This window comes from Ambystoma mexicanum, chromosome 2q (genome assembly GCF_040938575.1).
Source record: "Ambystoma mexicanum isolate Mex_15411 chromosome 2q, UKY_AmexF1_1, whole genome shotgun sequence".
Classification (NCBI taxonomy): Eukaryota; Metazoa; Chordata; class Amphibia; order Caudata; family Ambystomatidae; genus Ambystoma; species Ambystoma mexicanum.
This window is the reverse complement of record NC_090924.1, coordinates 909289053-909301079: the sequence shown is the minus strand read 5'-3', so window position 1 is coordinate 909301079 and position 12027 is coordinate 909289053. Positions and strand designations below refer to the sequence as shown.

Sequence of the window (12027 nt, the reverse complement as noted above, 5' to 3'; positions counted from 1 at the left end):
GATGTGATTTAGCCGTCCAGCTGCTGACTTTACAATCTGGAACTCGAGTTCTAATTTTGGTTACTGCACTTGACCAACGTAGTGTGATTCTGGGCAAAATGCTTCATCACCCTGTGCATCCACGTGTAAATATGTATAATGTAAATATATTCATTACAAAGCTTTGGCAAAGCTAGTAGGTTGTGTCTGTCATATGTAAACTGGTCTCAAATACCCCAGTAAACATCCTGCCATGACTAAAGGACAGCAGTAAAGTTCACGCCATTCCAAGTGATCACAATCCTTACTAAAACAAATCCACAACAGGTAGCAAAACACTGTTTTATCAAGCTTTGGACATCTGGGGCTTTTTCCATTAAACTGACAGCTGGAATTACCAAATGCAGCTAATGCACACAAAGAATGTTCAGCTTTTATCAAATCACAATGCTACAGACGTACACAAGGAGGGGATAGTGTCACATCACTAAGGCGGGTGTGTATTCATATACATTTCCCGTCTCTCCCGACTACTTGCATTCTTTTTGCACCAGTAGTTGTGCTAAAATGACACTTGGAGCCGAAACCTAATAACATTTCCATAAGCTGCCTAATATTACGACCCAGGCGTTAACTATGGTGCTATTAGCGCCATGGTTGACGCCGGTAATTTACCGATTCCGCCATGGTGAATGGCGGAATTACCGCCCCATTCCAAGGTTGGCGGGGCAGTAATTCCCCATTCACCATTGGCCCTTCCCCATTCCCATTTTTGTCTCCATAGGGCTCAATGGAAATGGGGAAGGCGGTAGTTACGGTACCGCAAATTGCGGTACCATAATTACCTCCAAGGTCCCTTTGCGGGTCCAATCCTTAACGGCTGGTAAAACCAGCTGTTAAGGTAGCGACCCGCAAAGGGACCTCGTAATTAGGCGTTAAGGGGTTAACGGCACCGCCACCTTTTATGGCGCCATTAACCCCTTACTGCCTGGGTCATAATGAGGCCCTTAAATGTCCATTAAAGGAAATAGAACTGATTGCCATAAGGTGAATTAACATATATGTTTCGCATATATTGCCCATCTATGACAAAGTTCTCATTTTAATGTTTTTCTTTTAGGTGCCATCTTTGGCTGGGCAAACGAGGCTGCACGCTTCTAACCCCAATTTATCCACCTTGGACTATGCAGAAGAGAAGCCATACTCGGAGGGACCCGACTCCTCTTTGGATATTTCTAAGATGCAGGAAGACTTGTGCCGGGTGGCACACAAAGGTAATGTGAAGTCGCTGCGTCTTGGTTTTTCGAAGGAGAGTGCGGAGTGTGCGTGTTGCGGCAGGGATGTCGCGTGGCGGCGCTTTGTCATGCATTCAGGCCCATGGGAATGCCTCTTAAGGGCATGCATACACTGCCTTAACGTTCCATTGTAAGCAATGCTCATATTTATAGTGTGACCCAATGCAAAGCTTAATCTCCAAAAGTTTACACCTGTAAAGTTTGTGTCGGAGCATGAAGTCAAATCCACAGAAAGCTTTCAGCTGCTACAGTTAATGCTTTACGTTAATGTTAAAGGTATTTGTACCGTGCACCCGTCCCCACCACAATGGTTGCCAGGCGCTCTGGTGGATCTGAAAAAGGAGTGTGGAAAAAAGAGGTTTTGGTGGAGAGGTTAGTATGGTGTAGTTGGGAATAGGAAAGTGAGATTTGTGATGTGTTGGCAGCTTCAGTTCGGTTTGCACCGTTCGCTGAACTTAAGTGCGGTTAACGGGTCTGTGCGAACTCCCATGTGCTGTTGTACCGGGTTTTGTGTTATTCTGTTATGTGGTGAAATGCCTGTGGATTGCTGTGCAGTGAGGTGGTTGTCTGGTTTTCTGTATGAGCGTTGTATGAGGAAAGTTGAGAGTTGGGTTAGCAGGTTTTTTATTTTTGTTACATTTTTATGTATTTATTTTGGTCTCTCTCCCTCTCTTACCTCTTTGTCTTTGCTTTTCTGTGCTCCCTCATCCTGGTTCGGTGATGTTTAGATTAGACGACTCCAGTCCCTCCCAACCGTCCCGTGTGGTGATCTTACCTACTTAGGTTTCTTCTGCGGGTTAGCATTATTGGGGCTGGGTGATCGGGGTGTCCCCTCCATCTTATGCTTCGGTGAGGAGTTGATTTAGGGGTTATGATTTTCTCCCTCAGAATCTTGTTTCCCGATGTGTCTGTTGCCTTGTCGTTTCCTCAACAAAGAGACTAGTTTTGATTCGTTTTCTGAATTCCAGGTGATACTTTGTGTTGCAAATGTTTTTTTGGAATGTGATTCCAGGTTTTTGCTGCCAGGTGAGAGAACGATGATCTTCCAAATGTTCTTTTATTGTATGATATGATAGGTTATTTATAACGCTCTTCATACCCAGAGGTTTCTAAGCGCGGACCCAGGGATCAAACCTGTGTTGCTCCATGTCGTCTTGCTTCCAAGGTGAGCATGTTGCCCCTGAGCTATCCTCCCGAGACGTATGGTTTTGGTTCTAATTCAGAGTGTCTATAGCCACCACCCCAATATTTTATTTGAGTGGTCAAAACCTTTGGACAGGGCTCGACTCTCTGGTGCAAAAAGCAGCCCCATGTTTAGCCAAGCAAAGTAGCATAGTGAGTGAACCTCACCAGCCCAGCAGGGGTTTGGCTCACTTTTCCCCTCCAGAAGATTTTGCCAAATGGCTAATTTTACATCGACACAAGTCTACGAACTAATTCTAAATAGTCACAAGTATTGCATGGCCATCACAGCAGTCTCTCCATGTAGCCAAAGTTCCTCACACATGCGTCAAGCCCCTAGTGTTAGTTTCCTGTCTCTGCAAGAGCCCCTGCGTCTGTCCATCTCTTCATACATGCGCTCTGCCCATGTGCACCAAAATGCACACACTGCATATTCATGCTCTCCAAGCTCCTGACAATAGTACATGCATTCACTGAAATGTCGCTCCTTGCCCCATCCAGTTAATTCTCTCCTGTAATGAAGGTCAAATGGGAGTATTCTCCAGTTGTTGCATGACGGGCGCGGGCTCGGGACGGGGGTGACGGTGTTGTCTAGCTTGCACCCATCACAAAAGCACACCATGTTGTAGGCATCTTATTTTAACTGTATCTTTATGTCTTGGCTTACAATTCAGCTGCATACAACTTAATGCAAGTGAGTGAATGTGGCTGCACAAACAGTTTGCTATAGGCTATCTGGTTTCTCTCCACCGGTTGTGATTTAGACATGATGGCAAGGCCCCTGAGGGTGCATGCCACATCCTGATGCTACTGTTCGACAAGGCTTTAAGTGGGCCAGGATTAGCCAGGGCCAAACCCGCTAGTCTCCAAATGGGCTCGCAAGTTGGAGCCCTGCCGGAGCTCACCCCATCTAGCCCCAGCCACGCCGACCTCGCCGGCAGCCGTTTAGCCGAGAGCTGCACGGTTAAACGGCTGTCTGCACCGCTCAGCATTTCAGATTCGAAGAAAGAACAGCCATCTTTTTTTTTTCTAATGCAAAAGGCTGACACCTGATGTCACTATTCTCAAACGGCATAAATCATGCTGAGGGGATCGTACACTTCTTACTGCACGGATAAGATATATTTTCTACAAAAAGATGTACTAAAAGTTGTCTAAAGCAAAGGGTAAAACCAAGCACCCAAAAATGATGTGTCTATCCTATTTTCTTACATAATTTACAATTTTTATTAAACATATAGAAAAATTTGCAATAATAAAATGATCTCATTACATAAAACTAGATAAAACACATATAAAACATATGGCCAACAAAACACAAGGAGTAGAGAATTTTCCTAACGAATAGCAACAATCTTTCACAATAAGGAAAATAATTGCAGTGTGAAGAATCACACAGTTTTGGTATAGATAGTACAAAAGAAAACCCACATTTCTGTACTCCTTATGTTTTGTTGTCCGTATGTTTTATTTAGTTTTATGTAATCATTTTATGAATGGTAATTTTTCTATATGTTTAATAAAAACTAACTTTTATGTATGAAAATTGGATATCAGACACATCATTTTTGGGTGTTTGGTTTTACCCTTTGGTTTAGACAACTTTTAGTACATCTTCTTTTTGTAGAAAATATATATGACACCTGACGTCAGCCATGCAACCGAGCAGTGCTTCAGCTAAACCTGCTGAGTCATGTCTGTTTATTCGAAAACAGGAAAAGGGCTGGGTTGGCCAGCCTCTCCTTTTGTTTCTGAGTAAAGAGCTAACATGCAGCAGGATGCCCATTAACGGTGCTTTGGTTAAAGGGCTTCCACTGCGTGTTAGCTCTTTACTGAGAAACAAAAGGAGAGGCTGGCCAACCCAGTCCTCCTCCTGTTATTGAATAAAGAGACCTCACGCAGCAGGCAGCCCATTGCATTCAAGGAGCCGTGTGGTTAAAGGGTTGCCTGGGAGGGTCAGCAACCCCGCAGGCATTTCTTGAACCACGGCTCCTTCAATGCAAAGGCTAGGGGCGGGGTGGCCTTGTTGGGGGGAATGGCCTAAGCACTCATACTTAGGCCACCTCCTCAATTTACCAACCCACTAAAAGCACTGGTGTTGGAGCATAAAGTCAGGGCCAACATGGGCCTCTTTTACAGGGCCTCACGCTTTCGTTTGCCTGGTATCCCTGTGCAGTTAGGTGGATGCTGTGTCCTGCACGCTACTCCCCAGCACCTGGCATTAGTCCCCCCCCAAATTACTTTTGTACACACTCCTGCGGAACTGAATAGGGAGCTCTGCACAGTGGCGAATGGCAGCAAATCTCCCGGTTTACCCCTAATGTTTGGGTGGTCAGAACTGATGGGTCTTTGCATCTGAAAACCTCCACCCAAACCCACATGGCTGTTGATATCAGTGTTTTCTCTCAAGAGTTTATTTTAGGTTGTCTCTTAGGCATATATTTGCTCTTTTGGGAACTTCAGTTTCATTACCTTGTGTAATCGTACGAATGTTGCTCTAAGCATTTACATATATCAGGTTGGTTAAATATGAGATTGAGAAAATGTGCATTATCTGCCAAAATTGGCAGTCAGACGAACAAACTCAGTTCAAAGTGGATGCTTCAATCACAGTTTAGCAGACCAATACAATAGTTTGCGACATTTATAATAGTAGTGATCATTTATATCAATATTTCAAATATGTGTGCCTCTTACTCGAGGCAAATTATTTTAATGTGACTTCATATGAGACACTCGAATCTTAACTGCAGGAGTGGGCAGAGCCCACAAATTATTTCCTATGGGAATTCAGAGCGAACGTGGACGCCCTTAGCACTTCACATTTTCCCTCCCTGTGACTTTATTTTCTGTACTGGCACTTCCAGCTATGGTAATACATATGCGAATTAGGGGGACCTGCATTTCTTTAGCTATACATGCCCTCACCACTCTTAACTCGGGGGATGGTGTGTGTGGTATCCAGTTATAATGTCGAAAATATTTGGTCGAATGCAAAAATGTCAAAGTATGCTGAAAAAGAAATTCGAATGTGTTTTTTTTTTTATTTGTTTTTTTTTTTTTGGTTCAGCTAGTGAAAATATATAGTAAATAAAAAAAAAAAAACGGGGGTTAAACATAATTAGTGTACATTACCTTTTGGAACAGATTACTTGAAGACCCTGAAGACGAACTTCTCGAAGTTCGAAACGCGTTGGTACTAATTATAGAAATATAGTCCCAAGTTTTCCTCTGGACATTGAAAATACCATAAAGGACTAACTTATACATTTGATGAACGATGCACAAGCTCACGTAGAACCCCATGAAGACAATGGGGAGTGGACAGATTGAGAATCACTAGAGTTAACCAGATGGTTCCACTAGTGTTACTTTTTGAACTGGACAACACAAGTGTATAAGAAAAATCGTTCTTGAACTTAGTTGAAATTGAATTATTGTCTATATTTTTTGAACACCTAACTTTTTGTACTGTTTGAAAGTAAGATTGCTTTTTTAAGTTAATAAGGACATGCCATGAATGCCTATTGTGATTAACTTAATTAAAGTGACATACGATAGATTTTCTTTGAAATATACACTTATGACTTCTGAGATTTATATCTTTAAGAATGGCAGTAAAAGTGTTTGTTTGAAACGTTTATAGTTTGAAATGGACTGTTATCATTGAAATATTCTAAACTGTGCTTTAAGCCTTAATATTTGAATATTAAAAGTGGTCACCATTTTGACCAGAAAAAAACATAGGAAGGGCATTGACCCTACAGGAGTGCAGGAAAGTTTCACCCCTTTGCAAATAAGTGGTAATCTTTCAAATCCCCACCCAATTAGCCCATCATCCATCATCACTCAAGCTGTCTGCCATGAGACTAGTCTTTGAACTCAGCCTTGCAAAGTATCACTGCTCCTGGGAATAAAAGAGTGCAAGCATGACCTTATCTTCTGGTCTCAGTGTATCCTGCCCAAAGTTTATTTTGATCTGATCATGTGACTGGAGACCATGTTTTGAGCTTCCTTATTGTATTTAATAATTTTAAATGAATAAAACCTGGCATTCAATGTCCTTCCGCTGCACCTTAATAGGAGCTTGGCTCTTGCCTTCTCGTCCATTGTATCTTTTAATTATAATTCACTAGCTTATTGGCTGCCTCATCCCTTGACACAGGGCCAGGCAGGCCTCTTTGATTCTTCTTCCATCTACAGCCAGGCTCTTTCTGCTGCGCCACACTTTTCCAGCCCTTCTAGTCCAGTTGAACCAAATACGATGTGGAACTTCCAGATTCCTATGCATAGATATACCTTGGCGCATCGCCGCAATCTATTCACTAGGTTTCGGCCAAAATGACAGAATAAAAAATACAGAATGCATGATTTAGCAGAATTTAGGCTGTTTTGAAAAATCTGACACCCGAAAAGTTCAACCAAATCGTGCATTCGGTTCTGGGGGCTGCAGGGGTGTCCCCGTACCTTTGCGCACTATATTGTGAGCAGGGGTTGCAGGGGTGTCCCCCGCACCATTGCTCACCTTGGTCACTATTGTGAGCAGGGATTGCGGGGGACACACCTGCAGCTGTCCTGAAAAAATAATAAAGGAAAGGACCCTGCGGCGCCGGTTCCTGATCACAGAAGTGAAAGGGAAATGGGAACAGGCGTCACAGGGACACAGCGAGACGGAATGTAAAGTAAGTAGAGGGTGGAGGTTGAAGGGGGTGGGTAGGGGTGTGTTGTTGTGAGTGAGGGTGTGGGTAGGGGTTTGGGCAAGTCCGAAGATTATTTTGAAAAAATAATATTCAGTCTTTTCTCCCTCAAACATTTCTGATTAGGTCTTTCAACCCCAAACCATGCACTACATAGCAAGCCTTATGATTACTTTGTCGACTTGCGTTACTGCGTCAGTACAATTATAAAATGGTTGTCCGTTTCTTCCATGCTCTTCACACGTATGATAATCATCCCATATATGAGAGTTTACTTGATTCTTCCTTCATCATCAGATTCTATATGGTCTATTCATCTTATTTTCTGTCATCTCTTCTGAGGTATGACACTTTACTTCAAGTGATCACTAGTCTTGTCTTTAATCCATCTTCACCTGCTCTAATGGGATCTTTCCTAAGAGGCTGTCAGTTCTCAGTGGATACATAAAGAATGATGGAAACTTTGCTTCAAAGGCTGCTTGTGTTATAGGCATCATTACAGGTGCCTTGCTTGTCACTATTTCCGGTTCCAAACATATAGGCAATTTAGGGGCGGGACTTTCTGCAGAGGCTTTTTGCTGCTCCTCTACAGTTGTTTACTTGTGTGCTCATTGTGGGCTTTTGATCACCCTCACCCCTCCTGAGACCTAGTCTTGACCGCCGCCAATGCTACCTTGATTGGTCTGGCTTGTCCATAAGGTTACCCTGTTCCAAGAAACTAGGCTGGCCTTCTGAACCTCTGCCCATCAGGTCAGAATTCAGAAATCCATTTTAACATCAGCGTGCTCTAATTGAGCAATGTTGAAGTCCATTAGCAGGCCAATAGTTCAGGGGCATCTGTTACAATAACCTAGTCCATGGGATTTTGAATCAAGGGAAGGTATGCCTACTGGTGATGCATTTATAACGAAGCATACAATCCTATACTACCAGGTATATTATCTGAATTTGTGGCAGAGGGCCTGTGCGATATCAATAATCCAAGATGGCCGCTGTTACGGTTACTAATTTCGTTTTTGAGCTGTAACTACTTTCAGGGTAGTTCTATGAAAAATTTGCAAAGTAGGTTTTTTGTTAAACATGATCAGAGAAATAGAAAAGTTCATATAAGGATTTATTAATATCTTTTACTGTTTCCGAGATATAGCCTCGTAAATGATTGCTACCTCATAGCAAACCTTCAACTGTATGCTCACTAAATTGAAAGTTTAAAATAATTTGCAACTTTCTCTTTGAAATATACTATTTATTAAAACTACAATAGCTATTTGCATTTGAAGAGTGAAATTAAGGTTTTACAAGTCATCTTCTGAGTTCCAGAGTACATTTTTATCATCTACAAAATCATTGTTATCAAAGAGCTCTTTGTCGCTACCCCACTTATACAGTTCTGAGCACCTTAATAATAATAATTTAATAATAATAATAATTGACTGAGCTCGGCATTTGCAATGCACAGCACACTGTTCTTTGGCACATGCACAGCGTACCAGCTGTATGATTGATTGTGGTGTACATGGAATTTTTATTCTCCCGCATTAGATCTTTTATAGTTTCACATGCTTGAATATTCCACGTCGTCAGACTGGGAATCCTTAGAACTTTAAGAAATATATATATATATATATATTTTTTTTTTCCCATAGGGCAAGACAATACAGATTGCCCACTATGCCTAAAAAGGCCTTCCATTAAGTAGTCCCTCTACCTCACTTTGGCCTTTGGGGAATCATCATCAGCTCTATGAATGTTCTTCATTATGTAACAGTTTTACATCTCTTTTAACAAAGAAAACATTGTTTTTGAAGAGTTTCCCCTGCTCAACCCAATCTGTGTTTTAGAGCTCAGGGATTCCTACTTTGCCTTCAATCATTGAGGGAAATCTCTGCACACGGCCCCTCATGTCCATGACCGAACCAGGCACTTAATGTACTCCTAGGGGAAGACTTTGCTCTTTAAGGACCGCCTTAAATGCCGAAAAAGATTGTCTTTGTCGGGGATCCACACACTGTGTATCTACTGCCTCTATCCACATTACGTTCTTAAATGTCATATTTGCCAAATAATCACTCAAAAGACCCTTCAGGAGGGACACAGAAGGCTTCTCCTCCATTTGGAGAGCAAGGGTGCTTCTTCAGATGGAGAATCCGTTAACACAGCCCCTGTCACATGTCATAGGGCCCCCGAGAAGCATGCTCCGAAAAGGAAGGAAAGAGGATCTTTACCTCCTACAAACGCCTGCAAAAAGAATGATGAGGAGGCAGAGGCTGGCTCCCAGGCACCCAGGGAGCACAACAAAAGTTGTCATCTGGAAGCAAAAGGGACCAAATCCAAAGACAAGGAGCCCTCTGCCAAAGCCCCGTTCACGGGACACTCATCCACGGAGCGGGCAATGACCAGTTCCTCCCCTGCTCTACTGGCAGATAAGAAGGCCGGTCTAAAAGTCACTCGGCCACATACTGACCACGAGACGCTGTTGACGCCCAAGTTATCCACGGGGGAACACTCTTCATCATCCAAGATACCTTTACCAATGGAGAAAACCACATCCATGACAACTTCAGCATCAACGACAAAAACCTTGTCCACAGAGAAAAGGTGTTCAAATTAAAGAAATGGCAGAACTACAGGAGATTATCCTCCTGGAGGAATTCTTGGACATGGAAGACATACCCGAGGTACCTCAGTCATCACCCAAAGAACACAGCCCACCTTGGCATCACTCTACAGAGGACACTTCTGACCCCTTACATCCAGCACTGATGCAGTCCATTAGGAATATTATGGAGGTGTTTCAGTGAAGACCAAGAGCATGCTTAGTGGTGTGAGAGGCCACGGGCCGCCTACAACAGAACAGGAAGTATCTTCCCAAAAGCAAAGGAGTATCTCTCTCCCACCAGGACCAAGCATTTCACCCAGGAGCATGTTCCTGCAGCGAAAACGCAGCACCTCGTCGAGAAGCATGTTGTTGTTGTGAAGGCAATCTCCTCCACCACGTCCTTTGTATTGGGGCACCAGAGCCTCTTCCACCTTGTCCTTGTCATATTGACAAGATGAGCCTTACCAACAGGATCCTGTGGACGATCCGTATAGGGATTTCGCCAATCCAGACGCCCAAGTTTATGAACCTGAGGAGGAAGAACTTTCTCAACATTCACAAATGCTATAGGCAGAGGAATGGTATGAATGCATAATTGAGAAACAGCAAAGTCAGGACTCCCCTGGGGGCTTCTCACCACCAGACAATGCGTACTCTTTTCACACCATCATGGCTAAAGCGGCCAAGTTGTTCAACCTACAGGTGTCTGGTGAACAGGAAAAGTCTGTTATGCGAACACAGGGACAAGCGGAGGAGAACGGTTACAACCATTTTGATCCTGGATACTATTTGGGAGGCCAAGGAGAAGATACTAGCAAACCTGCCATCCACCTCCACCTTAGCCGCACTGCCTGAAAAGAAATATAAGTCCCCTGACAGAGCACCTTTATGTTTACGGAGGCACCCCAAGCCCGACTCAGTCAATACAGTAGCAGCAAGAAAGAAGTTAGAAAACTCTTCCGGATAAGGAGGGTTGGAAGCCAGAGGCAATCCGCATAAAGGTGTCGACAGCAGTGTCTCTGTCAATAAGAGCAGCAAACATATCCCTCCGGAGTTTCAAGATGAGGCAAAGTCAATCATATCAGATGGTGAACCACTTTGGAACACATGATCAACACGACAGTAGATGTAACTGAACCTGTTCTCAGACAGATGCCCCACGGCACTGTTCTGAGAAGGCAGGCTTGTATGAAAGCGACATATTTCAGGCCGGTGGTTAAACCCAAATTCTGGATATGCCGTTTGATGAGCAGGATCTGTTCGGCAAGTAGGTGGACAACCATCTGAAAAGATAAAGTCTGACGGACACACCGAGGACCATTAGCTCCCTAAACGATAAAGACCAGCGTCCTTTTCGCTCTTTTCGGGGCTCATTCTCAAAGTACATAGGCTATAACAAGGCATACACCTCACCGAGGTCCCTCCTCATTATTTCAGTCTGGAAACAGGTACCAGCAATCATCCACCCGATATATAACGTGCAGAGAGGCAGGCGTGGAATGGCAAAACAATGACCCAATCAAGCAGAATCTACAAGGGAACACTTCCTCCCCCATATCACACCCCTGTGGGAGGAAGGATCAGCCAACATCTGCACCACTGACTGAACGTTTGTTCAGACAAATGGATGCTTCAGGTCGTGCAAAATGGCCACACCATCGTATTCATGGACTGTCCACCAACATCCCCTCCACAATCAAGAAAAGTCCACCACTTGTCACAAAACAGGCTGGGGATAGACAAACTTCTCCAGAAGGCTGTCATAGAAATGGCACCGATAAGTGGAAGGGAGGGAAGGGAATTTTATTCTCGATTCTTCCTCGTTAAAAAGGAAAATGGACAGTGGCGCCCAATATTAGACCTACAGGCTTTGAACAAGTTTGTGAGATGCATAAAATTCAAGATGACCTCACTCCAGCAGGCCTTACCATGGCTGAACAAGGACGATTTCCTGGTTCACAGGTGCTACCTCAGGTTCATAGTGGGAGACTGCAGTTCCAGTTCTGTGTGCTCCCATTTGGATTAAAGTCAACCACAAGGGTTGTTACAAAGTGCCTAGCTCCGGTGGCAGCAAATCTCTGGCAGACCAGATTAGAATTATTTCCATACCTGGACAGCAGACTGATAAATGCAAAGACAAGGAAACAAACAACCAGGGCTGTCAAGCTAACAGAGACTATACTAAAAAGGTTGGGGTTCTCCATCAATGAAGCCAAATCAGTGCTTGCACCGGCGCAAACCACTGTTCCTCGGAGCAGAACTAGATACTTGCATT

At 43.6% G+C, this 12027-nt stretch overlaps 1 protein-coding gene across 3 annotated transcripts in view; it reads left to right on the top strand.

Annotated features, from left to right (window-relative positions):
• The window catches only part of OSBPL3 (oxysterol binding protein like 3), a 1742686-nt gene that overhangs the window by 1120710 nt on the left and 609949 nt on the right, over positions 1-12027 (top strand). For all 3 annotated transcript variants that reach the window (XM_069648200.1, XM_069648199.1, XM_069648201.1), the window contains one exon: positions 1100-1253. In XM_069648200.1, the coding sequence (XP_069504301.1) occupies positions 1100-1253 (154 nt within the window). The remainder of the gene's footprint in view (positions 1-1099; positions 1254-12027) is intronic.